Source organism: Bos javanicus, chromosome 23 (assembly GCF_032452875.1).
Source record: "Bos javanicus breed banteng chromosome 23, ARS-OSU_banteng_1.0, whole genome shotgun sequence".
Taxonomy (NCBI): domain Eukaryota; kingdom Metazoa; phylum Chordata; class Mammalia; order Artiodactyla; family Bovidae; genus Bos; species Bos javanicus.
Genome location: NC_083890.1, coordinates 16,015,383 through 16,028,339, shown reverse-complemented (window position 1 = coordinate 16,028,339; position 12,957 = coordinate 16,015,383). Strand labels below are relative to the sequence as shown.

The 12,957-nt window shown below is 48.9% G+C and overlaps 1 protein-coding gene across 12 annotated transcripts in view; it reads left to right on the top strand.

The window, feature by feature from the left end:
* Positions 1 to 12,957, top strand: part of TRERF1 (transcriptional regulating factor 1) — a 209,609-nt gene that overhangs the window by 178,843 nt on the left and 17,809 nt on the right. For all 12 annotated transcript variants that reach the window (XM_061398184.1, XM_061398183.1, XM_061398188.1 and 9 more), the window contains 3 exons: positions 1,502 to 1,577; positions 9,495 to 9,583; positions 11,461 to 11,574. In XM_061398184.1, coding sequence (XP_061254168.1) covers positions 1,502 to 1,577; positions 9,495 to 9,583; positions 11,461 to 11,574 — 279 coding nt within the window. The remainder of the gene's footprint in view (positions 1 to 1,501; positions 1,578 to 9,494; positions 9,584 to 11,460; positions 11,575 to 12,957) is intronic.

Sequence of the window (12,957 nt, the reverse complement as noted above, 5' to 3'; positions counted from 1 at the left end):
TCCCAGTTCATACTCTTCATGTGGAAATTCTGAAAAGCATTTCCCCAAGTTCCTGTGTTGTCTCACGTCCCGTGTAACCAACTCATAAGATGATGACCAGTCAGTGTGCCCTCCCATATTCCTTATCTCAGTGAATAGGTCAGAATTTGAAAGCCTGCAAGAAAACTTCCAGTTGGACTTTTGTGTACACATCTGTTCCTCAGTGATGATGATTTGAACATCTGTCTTGGAAAACTAGAATTTCTTTTCAGCAGTCTTGTAATTCACATCAGGAAACAGGTCTGCAATGGTGGAGGTAGAAGGCCTTCCTAAAACAAGACTTGGCCTAAAAAAGCCTGTCATTCTCTGCTCTTCATTCTTCCCTACCATGGAAATCAGAGTTTGATGTCCATAGAACCGTTTGCTGCCCTAATCAAAGAGAGATGTTTGCTGCACACCATCTGGTGTCATTCTTCCACTTTTGACACAGTTTTCTGCCAGACCCAGGCCAGGATGTTGGGACTCTTCTCCCAGAATCAGAGCTGATCATTTACCTGCTCAACCAGGACCCCTGGCTGGAGCACTACGTCACTAGCCTCAGCTTTCCCTTCAGTAAATACATGATTCTATACCAGAGCTAGCCTCCTGCTTTGTAAGTTTATGAAAATGCATAAGCAAACAAATGTCCCAGTACTACCTTCTCACAAGATTATTGATACCCTTCAGAGATTCTCTAGAACACTGGAAAACTCCCCTTGACCTTTTAAGATCAGTGCTGCAGAGCTGTGCTTCTCAAACTTCTACCACACACATGAATCCCCTGGAGAGGCTTGTTAAAATACAGCAGTTCAGGAGGTTGGGGTCCAAGGTGCTACATTTGTAACCTGCTCCCAGAGGATGCTCGGGCTGCTGGCCCATGGACTGCACTTGGAGTAGCAAGATTCCAGACCTTGCTCTGCCCCCTAAACCATCCACTACTCAACTCCGCTTGTGCCATTTTTAAAGAACCCCAACAAGGCTGAAGGAGGCAGATTTGAATAGGTTATTTAGTGAGGCTCCCTGGAAGGACAATGTGCAGTACAGTTATTACTAATACAGCTGTTTGTGTTCAGTTATAGTGAAACATGTAATTTTTTTTTTCTGCAAAAACAGTTCCAAGTCACCCACTCATTTCCTCAGAACCCTTCCCCAGAGACTCAGCCTCCATTCATAGGAGGCCCCCCCGTATCTCTGACACCAGGGCCCTCACCAAGGAAGGCGTGGCATTTGGGCTGCCACCTGTGTTTCTGTGACATGACTAGCTAGCTGCAGGCATGGGCAAGGGAGGTATTAGAATGACGAGTCCTGTTGGGTGCTGACTGGAAGAAGGACCCCAAATAGGGGAGTCTCCCCTTTTTTCCCTTCCAGCACCCCCACCTTGGGCCCTGCCATGCTGGCTCATCTTCCTTGTGGGATAGTTGGTCTTCCGAGGATGCACAGCCCCATGAATGACTCTCGCCTTTTCTCTCCCGTGGGTCTGCAGGCTGCTCTGGAAATGCTGCTGTTGCGGAAACCAGTCAGGTTAAAATGTCATCCTTTAGCAAATTACCACTATGCCGGTAGGTGCCAGGGCCCTGCCGGGGCTCACTGTTTGCATGTCGCTCGTGTCCCCTTTACTAGAGCACCTGTTCTTTCCTCGGTGCCGCTTGTTTTCCCTGGGCCTCTGGGGCGTGGCCAGTGGGGCAGCTGTGTCCACCGACTGGTCGCTGTTGGGCATTTGTCTGTCTCCTCCCTTCCTGGGTGTGCTAAGAGCTGGGCAGCAGCGGCCAGGGGCCCCTCATGTGGCAGGGGAGAGAGCCCCAGAGGGTAGCACAGAGGCAACAACTCGCAGTGGCCCCTCGGCTTTGGAATCCAGTCTTGCCTGCTCCCCGTGGCCCTCTGCGGCTTTGGTTTCCTCACCTGTAAAGTGGGGCTCATAGTCCATCCCTTATGGCATTTTGTGAAGACTAGAGAGCATATGGAGCCTCTTGCCTGGCACATTCTAGTAGCCATTATTATTCATTTATTGAACAATTTAAGATGAGGAAGTGACAGTGACGGATTTTGACACAGTCTTGCCTTATGCAGTTTGGAGTCTGAGGAGGAGGCAGTTATTAAACAACAGGTCACACGAATGGCAGGAGAAAGACACGTATGTGTACCTGTACCTATACGTATACACATGGGGCTTCCCAGGTGGCGCTAGTGGTAAAGAATCCACCTGCCAATGCAGGCACGAGAGACTCAAGTTCAATCCCTGGGTCGGGAAGATCCCCTGGAGTAGGAAATGGCAGTCCCCTCCAGTGTTCTTTCCTGGAGAATTCCATGGACAGAGGAGTCTGGTGGACTACCGTCCATGGGGTTGCAAAGAGCCGAACACTACTGAGCACACACACACGAACATATACACTTACGTGTACTTGTACGCATAGATACACACATACACACGCATGTACACTGTCTTAGAAGCCGGTGGATTAATGATGGCATCACCAATAAGAGGGAAGGAGCACACACCTTAGAGAGTTGAATGTGGTGAGAATGGTGAAAAGACAAGGAAACAGGTTGGGGAGCCTGTGGTGACAAGTGAAGTCGGAGTCAGCGTCTGTATTCTGTTAAGCGGTAGCCCTATCTGTTCTGGCGTCTCCACAAGCCTGCCCAGGTTCTCTCTTTCCGAGAGGGCTGGATCCTCCAGGGCCCCTTGGTGGTATTCGTTTGAAGGTGTCTCTGGTGCCTGGGGGGACCCTGCACAGTAGGTGCTGACTACCTCAGTGGCCTTCGGGACCCAGTGGTGCCTTTTCCAGGCCTTGGTCCAGGTGGCCAAATGTGGCCTCAGGGGAGGGCTGTTCTGCAGGTACCACGGTGCTCTTAGACGGCTCCCTGTCCCCACCTCCACTGTCTGCCTCAAGGAGCCAGTTTCTTAATATTGTCTCCATCATTTCCTGCTCGGTGTCTTCCCTGAGTGTGGCTAGAAGATGTGGGAGTTCTCCCTAATCTGCTGTGGAAACAATTCAATCCTCTCTTAATTCCCAGCGTCATCTGCTACCCATTAAACCCTGACAGGCCGTCCAGCCTCCTGGAGCCTGTGTCAAGCTTCTTTGCTCAGTGGGTGAGACTTCCCAACCATCTGCCGCGGCTGCCCTCCGCCCCCAGGGTGACAGGGGTGGCCAGCGCCTCGGGGTGGGTCAGCTCCAGCAATGAGCAACCTCTTCTGGAACCTAAATCCACTCTGGTTCTTTCCCGCATGCCAAGCAACAATTGTGATTTTTTTTCTTTAATGTGTGTCATGACGTGAAAAAGATGGGAAAACTGTGGGCTGGAAGCTACCCCCACCCTAAACAAGAAAAAAACATTGAAATAGGACTAAAAACTTTGATTCCCAGGTGACTCAGTGGTAAAGAATCTGCCTGCCAAGCAGGAGACACAGGAGACGCGAGTTCAGTCCCTGGATTGGGAAGATCCCCTGGAGGAGGAAATGGCAACCCACTCCAGTATTCTTGCCTGGAGGCTATACAGTCCATGGGGTCGCAGAGAGTCGGACACAACTGGAAGGGCTGAACTCCAGACTCCCAGTTGTCTAGAGAGAGGTCAGACCTCCCTGGCTTGTGCCCTGGAAGGAAGGTGGAAAGACTGGGTTCGGGGGGAGACTAAATTTGGGGGAGACAGGGGCCCTTGAAAATCACTTCTCTGACTTTACTCCTGACTGCCCTTCCACCCCATCCCACCCCAAGCAGTTCAGAAAGAAAAGGGAAGAACGGCCAGTTCTGGAGCCCAGAAGAGACGCTGGTGTGGGTGGGCTGCTCGGCAAACCTGGAGGAGCTCTGTTAGAATCCTCAGAGGGTGGCGCTGTTGCTGTGGCCTTCAGGGCTCTCAAACTGACACCAAAGTGCCTGGTCCAGCTTTCTCTCCGCACCCTCCACCCATGTGTGGGCAGCTGTTGTTTGCAGTGGCTCCCAGTCAGCGGCTGGATTGGGTGGAGAAGGCTTAAGCATGGGGATGTCGAGGGGGCGAGGATGCCTGGCTGTGATTAGAGGACTTCAGCATCCTTGGTTTTTCGCTGAGCTGGTCATTCCTGCAGATGGGTGCAGAGTGGAGGGGCGTCAAAGCTGGCCCTGGGACTCTTGGCAAGAGTTCAGCAGAGGCTTGTATGGGCGCCCCCACAGCCCAAGCTCTCAAGGGGTCCTGAACCTTGACCTGACTCCAGAGATGGGAGAGACCTGGAGGAAATACCCATTCAGGCGGAGGAGGCTGGTCTACGTCTTGGAAGTTGCCCCAGTTTGGTGGGGAAACAGAATTACATGCTCCAGAGAATACTTTGAAAGAACCACAGCTGTGAAGTCACCTCGCAGGCATTCTTAGCCCATGTTGCTAGCTGGAGACTGACCCCCGCAAAGGGCAGGAACCAAGTTACTATGCACTTTGCTGCTTAGCCTGACACGGCGCTTAGAGAGAAGAAGGTTAGTGGACAAGCTCAGGTTCTGGATTCAGACCAAGGCCTCCTTGCCCTTTGCCTCCAGAGGGAACTTTGGTATCACCCAGTTCACATGCACCCCTAAAAAAATTACTCAGCCTTCACCCATCATGGAAAATCTTTCACTAAATGAAGATCTGGTATAAAAACAAGTCCTCCTTTTTCTGCAATGAACATGTCTTTCTTATGTAACCTCTGTGACAGCATCAATAACAGTTTTTAAAAGATTGAAAGGAAGACCGAAAGGCCCTCTTTAAAAGACACTGTGCCCAAACTTTCTCTCACCCCTCCAGGTCTCTCTTTAATTGCCTGCGTTCTCTATAGATTGCCCCAAATTTCACCACCATCCAGAGCCTGTTTCCCGGCAACCGAAGCTCAGAACGTTTCTCCTCTGGATACTGTTCCAGCACCGGCTTCCTCCTGTTAATTAGGCTCTTTGTAATTAGGCTTAATCATCTTATTAGGGACCCCTGCTGATAATAGTCCACTAGCCAGGAATCCCCAGGGAGAATGAATGAGTGTGGGGTGGGGAGGGGGAGGGTGTCAGCCCACTGACCCTAGGGACGTGCTGAGTGGACAGCAGTGATCTCAGAGAGGGAGGATGGCCAAGCGAGAAGTGGGGGCAGCCCTCTGCCTCGGTTTTTGCATTTTTATCCTGGACTTTGTCCAAGAAGCAGAATCCCAGAAGAGCTGGCTTAAAACAAAACAAAACAAAAAACACCTTGTCCTAGAACGGGGAAAACACTCCTGCCGGACAGTCTCCAGGAGTACAGATGCCGAACCGTACCTCGATGGATTACAGGAGGATTTCGAGGCAGGGAGAGGAAGACTGTGCAAGTGCCAAGCGGCCTGGAGTAAGACTGTGAGTGTGCACACGCAACATGGAACACCAGCAGGGACCAGTGGGCTTCACGAGTGCCGCTAACATGGACATCAGCACGGACAGCATGTTTTCCACGGCGGCAAGCTTATTTGGAATCTTCTGTCCAAGTGGCCAGATTTGAGACATTCACTGTGCCCCTCCTTAGGACCAAACACTGTTAGGCACTGCATGACTGTCAAAATCCCTAAATCGCAAGAGAGGAAACTGAGGATCAGAGAAGTAAATTTGCAGGAGTTAAGTGGCAGAACCAGGTTCGCATCAAACCATCTTCTGATTAAAGTTGCCCCTTTTTAATCACAGCACAGTGACCTCATTATTTGGGGTGAGCACATTCAGATATTATGTCTATACACCAGGCTTTGGCCTGAGAATTCCGCCCAAGAGACCTGGAGTAGATTCTTGGCCCCATGGGTGATCCGTGATCAGGGTGCGGTAAAGAGCCTGCTACTGTGAGTGTGAGAACGGATGGGCTTGTCTGGCCCCACCTGTGTCTCTCAGTTCATGGACACCCCTGTTGGACAGACATGCACGCACAGCACAGTCCTGTGTGCTAAACCATGGACCCTAGGACTGAGTAGAGGAGCCGTCTTTCAGCGTCTGAGCACATGCTCCCTGCCCTGGCCATCAGGGTTCTGGCCAGCACAGAGAGGAAAGCTAGAGGCTTCTCTACTTCAATCGGAGACTGGTGGTGTGGAGTGAACACCCCGGGATCAGGAAGACTGGAGGCCCCATCACTGAGCAGCAGCCCTAAAAGCCAACGGAGAAGGGCTTCCTTGCTGGCTCAGTGGTGAAGATGCAAGAGACACGAGTTTGATCCCTGGTCCGGGAAGATTCCACGTGGTGAGGAGTAACTAAGCACGTGCACCTCAACTACTGCGCCTGCGCCCTAGAGCCTGCAAGCCACAAGTACTGAGGCCTGCTAGCCCTAGAGGCCGTACTCCGCAATGAGAAGCCCATACACCGCAACTAGAGAGTAGCCTCTGCTCACTGCAACTAGAGAAATTATTTAAAAAAAAAACTCAAATCACTGGAGAGTTGATGGGGAGCAGGCCTCCTTCCCCTATGAGGCTTGAGGGTCCCCTATAACAGATGGTCTAGGAAGTGACTTCCCTTTGTGGGGTTACAACTGGCAGGCCATCTGGGGACATGAAGGGACATCTCACAGGTATACTGACCTGGGGACTTCACACTGTGGTTTGGGCAGTAATCCAGTGGTGAGCTTGGTGTGGGTGGAAGTGTACCCAGTGTGAGGCTGGGTGCTGACCTGAGAAGGCCGCATGGCCCTTGAGTGTCTCATGAGGGTTTAAAGCTGCACTTTGGGGAAACGTAGGGTCCAGCTGAAGATGGAAAGGATTCTTACTCATCTCATTGGGAGGGGTTTCATCAGCAAAATGTCCCCTAACCAACATCCCTGGTGGCCCAGTGGTTAAGAATCCGCCTACCAATACAGGGGACATGGGTTTGATCCCTGGTCTGGGAAGATTCCACTTGCCTGGGGGCAGCTAAGCCTGTGCACAACTGAGCCTGCAAGCCCTAGAGCCCGCATTCCACAAGAGAAGCTACTGTAATGAGAAGCCTATACACCGAAAGCAGAGAAAGTCTATGCGCAGCAACAGACTCAGTACAGCAAAAAAAAAAAAAGAGTGTTCCCTAACTTCCTAACTGAGATGCAACCTGGAGCTGCACAGACTGGACCTGCATCAGGGCAGAACAAAACTATCCTTACACGTCTGTCAGGGGACTCGACTGGTGTGGCACGTCCCTGTCGTGTTCCACTTACACCATTGCTCTCTGATCTCTCTTTGCTGTTTTGATGGATGCCTAAAAGGAACCGTGACTCCTCTGTGGTCGCTCAATTGTTGGTCCATCCTTTCTGTTTCACTCTTTCTGTCTCTGCCTCTGGACAACGGGAGCAGATGAGAGCCAGGACCCCAAGTTCTTGAATGTTGGAAGAATTTTGAGGAATGGTGATGAAAATACTCCAGAGCCTGAAATCCCACCGACCTCCTCTGCTCACATCCACTCTAGCAGAATTTCATCAAAGCCCTGGCCCTACTTCTCCCTGTCACGATGGTTTGCACGACCAGACATGTCCTGGTCTCTAGAACCAGTGTAAGATGCTTCATTCTGCTGAGGATTAATTAGAAAGCTGCTTTTCTTTTAGAGAAATTTGCAAACCAAAGGAGTCAGGTGGTGATTTTTAGAGACCTGGAACAGCCGCAATGTGGAGAGTGTATTCTGTACTGGAGCCAGAGCTCTTGGCTTAAGGACCCCTCAGGGAGTCCCACGGAGAAGGTGTTTATTTCAGAAATCTGAGCTGACGTCACCGAGTCACATATTTTCTCAAGGATCCTAGGATCTTCACCTCCTGCTTGCCTGCCAGGCATGATTTCACCTAATCAACTGATTCAGGCCGAATCTTTTGAGGGAAGAAGCAATTCAGGTTTTCTATACTTCAGCCCCTCAGTGAACCATAGCAAAATGGAAATCTTGGGCTTGTCCTACTTGGAAGGAAAAATACTATGGTTTGGAGATTACAGCTTTGAAAAGTAGAAGCCTGTCAAAGGCCCAGACATATACCATCCAAAGAATCAGAGATATAGGGAATTCAAAAAATTAGAATGAGGCCGAGTTTTCTGCTAACCAGCCACAGAAATTGAGCCTTCTCTGCAGCCCACAGAAATAGGACTTCCCTTGGAACTAGACCAGGACCATCCTCTGTGATTGTCTGCATATCCCACTTTGACATGAATGTCAAGCTCATCCATCAGGCAGGTACCCCAGCCTGACACCTCTGGGCCTCTTCCTCATTGGTTTACAGGTTTATCAGGAACCAGTCCCTCTTACCTCCCAGCCTCATCTGCCTTCCCTCTGCTGGAACCCTGTAGTCAAGCCATACCAGATTACTGCTTATTCCTTGAACACCTCCATTTCCTCATCTGTAAAATGGGAAGAAGTAATATCAATCTTATAGGGTTGTCTATAGAAGCAAATGACTAGTATCTTCGAGGGTCTTAGAACCTGGCATATAGCAAGCACTTATAAGCATTAGCTTTTTCCCCCCTAGTGTCTTGCATGTGTGTGTGCTCAGTTGATCAGCTGTGTCCTATTCTTTGCGACCCCATGGACTGTAGCCCACCAGGCTTCTCTGACCATGGAATGTTCGAGGCAAGATACTGGAGTGGGTTGACATTTCCTACTCTGGGGGGTCCTCTCCACCCAGCGATCTAAATATCTAATAAATATCTGCTGAACAAGTGAATGAAATGTATCCTCTCACTACTTGGCTCTGACTGTGCACTCGCCACTTCCGCTCCCCAGAATTCCCATCCATCTCCTTCTTTTTAAATATTTATTTTATTTATTTTTCATTTGGCTGCACCAACTCTTAGTTGTGGCATGTGGGATCTTTAGCTGTGGTATGCGGGATCTAGTTCCCCGACCAGATATTGAACCCAGGCTCCCTGCATGGGGAGCACAGAGCCTTAGCCAGTGGGCCACCAGGGAAGTCCTTCCATCTCCTGGCCTGACTTGCTTCTGTGTCTTTTTAAACCCTACTCAGGTGTTTCCTCTTCCTGGAAGCCTTCCCAGCTTCTCTGAGTCTGGTGTTCCTCCTTTGTGCCCCACTGGCACCCAACCCCTGCCCTCATCCTTGCAGTCATCCCCTTGAATGCACTGCCTCCTGATTTTCTCCCCACTAGACTGTTGAGTCCAGCACGCACGAGGAGCACTGGCTACGTGAATGCTTGCCCTCCCTAATTATATTAAAACTATAGCTAAAATCTGCTGAGTGCTCACAATTTTCCAGTTACTAAGAGACAGTTTTAGGGAGTTTAGGTTCTTTAACCTTCACAAAAGTCCTCTAAGAGGTGGAGACACTCAGAAGTATTCCCATTCGTAGGAAAAGAAATCAAGTCTTAGGTTCAGTAACTTGCCAAGTCAAGGCCACAGCTAAGCTTTGAATCCAGGTGGCAGGGTTGTTAACCATTACACTGCACTGGCTTTTTGTTCAGAAAGAACTGTAGTGTGGGTATTTACATGTCACGCACGAACAGTTGTAGTTTTTAACTTCACTAAGTGAACCAGCAACTACAAGTGGGAAGAACTGGGCTGTTTTTTTATGAAGTTTGTGTTTTGTTGTAGGTTCGGACAAGTGGACCTCCCTAGAAAGAAAACTGTTTAATAAAGCACTAGCCACTTACAGCAAAGACTTTATTTTTGTACAGAAGATGGTAAGCATGCTTTTTCCCCCGCTGTCTTGAAACCAAATTTGGGAAGTTGCGCACCTAAAGATACATATAGAATTATTTTATTGCTGGTTTAAGACTGTCACCAAAACAATGTCTTCCATCTTTTGTTGGTAAAGGATGGTATTTGTTATGGATGGTGGGGCCCTGGTGTTGAGGAGGTGGGGGGAGGTGGGCATAGATTATTTGGATGTGGCAGTGGTGGGGAGGGGTATTTGTATCTTAGTAAAGATGTGTGATTTATACATTCTATCAGAATAAAATAAGCTTGGGGCTGCTGGTTCACAATTTATATAATTTATTTCATGTGTGTTTGACAGATCTGTCATGTTTCTGACAGAACATGGTGGGAGGAGGGGGATCCAGAGAAGGGAGAATATGAGCCCTGGCCCTAGCCAGTAGCAGAGTTTCTGCTGTGGGGCCCCTGATCATAAGGACAGTAACAATAGCAATAAAATGTTACATATACAGCATCTCGCAGCAAAAGAGAGTTCACCAAGATGAAATAGCATTTGTCCAGCACGTAATAAATGGAATAGGCCTTAACTGGCTGAGAGTGGTTCAGGCTGAAAGTTACAATGATTCGGAGTGTTTCAGCAAACCGATGAATGAGGGAACCATACTGAGTTATTAAGGTCATGAAAACGCTCAGGCCCACGGAGAGCAGGGTTTCAGACGGCAGCTGCCACTGGCTCTGGGCTGGACCTCAGTCTTGTCCCAGGTTCCTTCTCCTGTCCTTAACCCTGGGTCTTGAGTGAATGAGAAACGGAAATAGGTGGAGTTTTTCTCCGACTTGCCTCCATCTGCAGATCTGAATGCGCACCCAGCTTACTCTGTCTTGGAGGCCACCGCACTCTGCTGCCCTGTGTTCCAGCAGCTCCTGTCTGTCCTGAGTCACCCCCTCCTGTCCTAGGTCTTATTATTTCTTAAAGGTCCCATACCTTGTTGACTGATGACGGATTCACATGACATGCTCACCAGGCAGTTCGGGATTTTAAACCAGGATTCTCTGGGATTCTCACTATCTTCCCTCCCTGGGCAACTCTAATGTAGAAATTCACTCTATCAGGTGTGTGTGAAGGGCGTAACTTCGAGGAGACCAGATGTCTGGAAGGTGCCCTTTTCACTCTCACTGTGTGGGTGGCCTTCTTTCCACACCCAATGGGACAGCCAGCCTGCCTCCAGAAAACTCACATTATTGAACCCCACTTTGAGCTTAGAGAACTGTGAACTAAACAAAGGAATTTTTTTCTCTTTAAAACACATTTACCTTTGCCCTTTGGGGGGAGAACAGGACAAGGCTTGTTTTCTGCAAACACTAAGCTCTTGTCATCATAACTTTTGCCTTATATTCCTGTTCGATTACTAAGGAACATTTTTCATAAATAGATTTTGAAGGTCAGCAACTCGGAGAGCCAAACTCATTCAAGCATTTGAAAAAGCATGCTGCTTTGTGGGTTAAAAAAGGGAGGGAGCTTGCTATGGATGGTTGTGAAAAAAAAATCTCCAAGCCCTCTTGTGAAGAAGTCAAGATGCGGAACAGTACATACAGTGTACTTACTACCTTGTGTGAGGCAAAATGGTGGGCAGGAATATATTTGTTGTTGGTATACATGTAGAGAAATTCTGGAACATCCCCCAAGATATGAACCAGGGAGGCTAGCTGAGTTGCAGGGGTGGGGAGGGAACGGATGAATGGATGGCTGGAGAACAGGGCTGGGGAGGAGATTTTCCACCATGTACATGTTTTTATTTAACTGCATAAACTTCCTACCTATTAACAAACTTAAAATTGCATGAAAACTGGTTGCCTTACACCCTGCCCACCGTTGGAGCTGATCTTGAGATGGTTTTCCCAACAGGTGAAGTCCAAGACGGTGGCTCAGTGTGTGGAGTACTATTACACGTGGAAAAAAATCATGAGGTTGGGGAGGAAACACCGGACACGGCTCTCAGAAATCATCGATGACTGTGTGGTGAGTGAAGGTGCCCGGGTGCTGCTTCTGCGGGCCCCACCCCCACCCCACGCCCAGGTTCATAAGTGGCTAGTGTTGGGCTTGGCTTTACTGCCAGGCAGCTGTGGTGAGTAGGTGATGGGCCATTTCCCAGTCAGGATTCAGGCCTTGACTTCCTGGGATAACTAGGCAAGGGAAGGGCAGCTTCCAGTTTGACCTGCAGCCCAGTGATCGGTTAAGGAAGTGAGGGCTGGCTTGCATTCTGGCAGGTAGGTACCAGGGGAGTTAAACTGTGGTGGTCCCAGCCTTGATGTGTGTGGTTTTTAAGAGGCACCCTGTTGTCCTGGGATAGCCCTTCCCAATCTTTTCACAATAGTTCTCACCAGAGAACTAACATGCCTTAGAACAGGGGTCCCCAACCTCCAGAATCTTAATGCCTGGTGATCTGAGTGGAGCTGATGTAATAATAATAGAAATAAAGTGCACAATAAATGTAATGCGCTTAAATCATCTCCACACCACCCCCTTACCCCACCCCCCATCTGTGGAAAAACTATCTTCCATGAAACCAATCCCTGGTGCCGAAAAGGTTGGGGAGCCCTGCCTCAGGAAGACGAAGGTTCTGGGATTTTACACAGCTTCTATGAAGCATGCGCAAGAAGCAGCTTTGACCTCTAGATGGCGCCAGGAACCCTCCATCATTGGCGAGCTGGTTAGCAGTGTGTGGATTAGTCTGGTCCTCACATCACCATTTATCCTTAATATCGATTTCCTTCATTAGCAGACAAATCCAAAGTTGTCTGCAGATTAAGATGAAGAACCTACTAAAGGCGTCACGAGATCGAAATCTTCTCCAAACCCCTTATTTGTGGCTTTGGAAATGGCTACTGCTTTCATCCTTGTGGTTAACTCTCTTCTCTGCATCCATAGCCAAGGAAAATCTTGCATGTTGTGGAAAACACATACGTGTATGTAGAAATTACGTCTTACAACAGATTACTAAACTCCAGTCTGCAGCCATTAAGGAAATGGTTTCAAATTCATAAATATCGTGAATTTTACAATTATACTTTCATTCCCAACTGTATCCATGCATAAGTGTTCCTGGCACATATGCAGGTTAATTTCTTTCACAGACACTTACACATAGCACTTCATACATTCCAGGCGTTGTACTAGGAGGGACTTAACGTATAATGACTCATTTACTCCTTGTACCATTTCTATGAGGTAGGAAACTGAGGCACAGAGCCTAGGTAACTTAGCCATGGTCAAAGGCTGGTGAGTGTGTTGTCTGGGACTGACTACCCTGTATAACACTCAGGAGCAAGCAAATGCTAATCCTCTTACAGAAGGGTAAAAACATGCATGCATGTGTGTGGCCTCAGCCATGTCCAGCTCTTT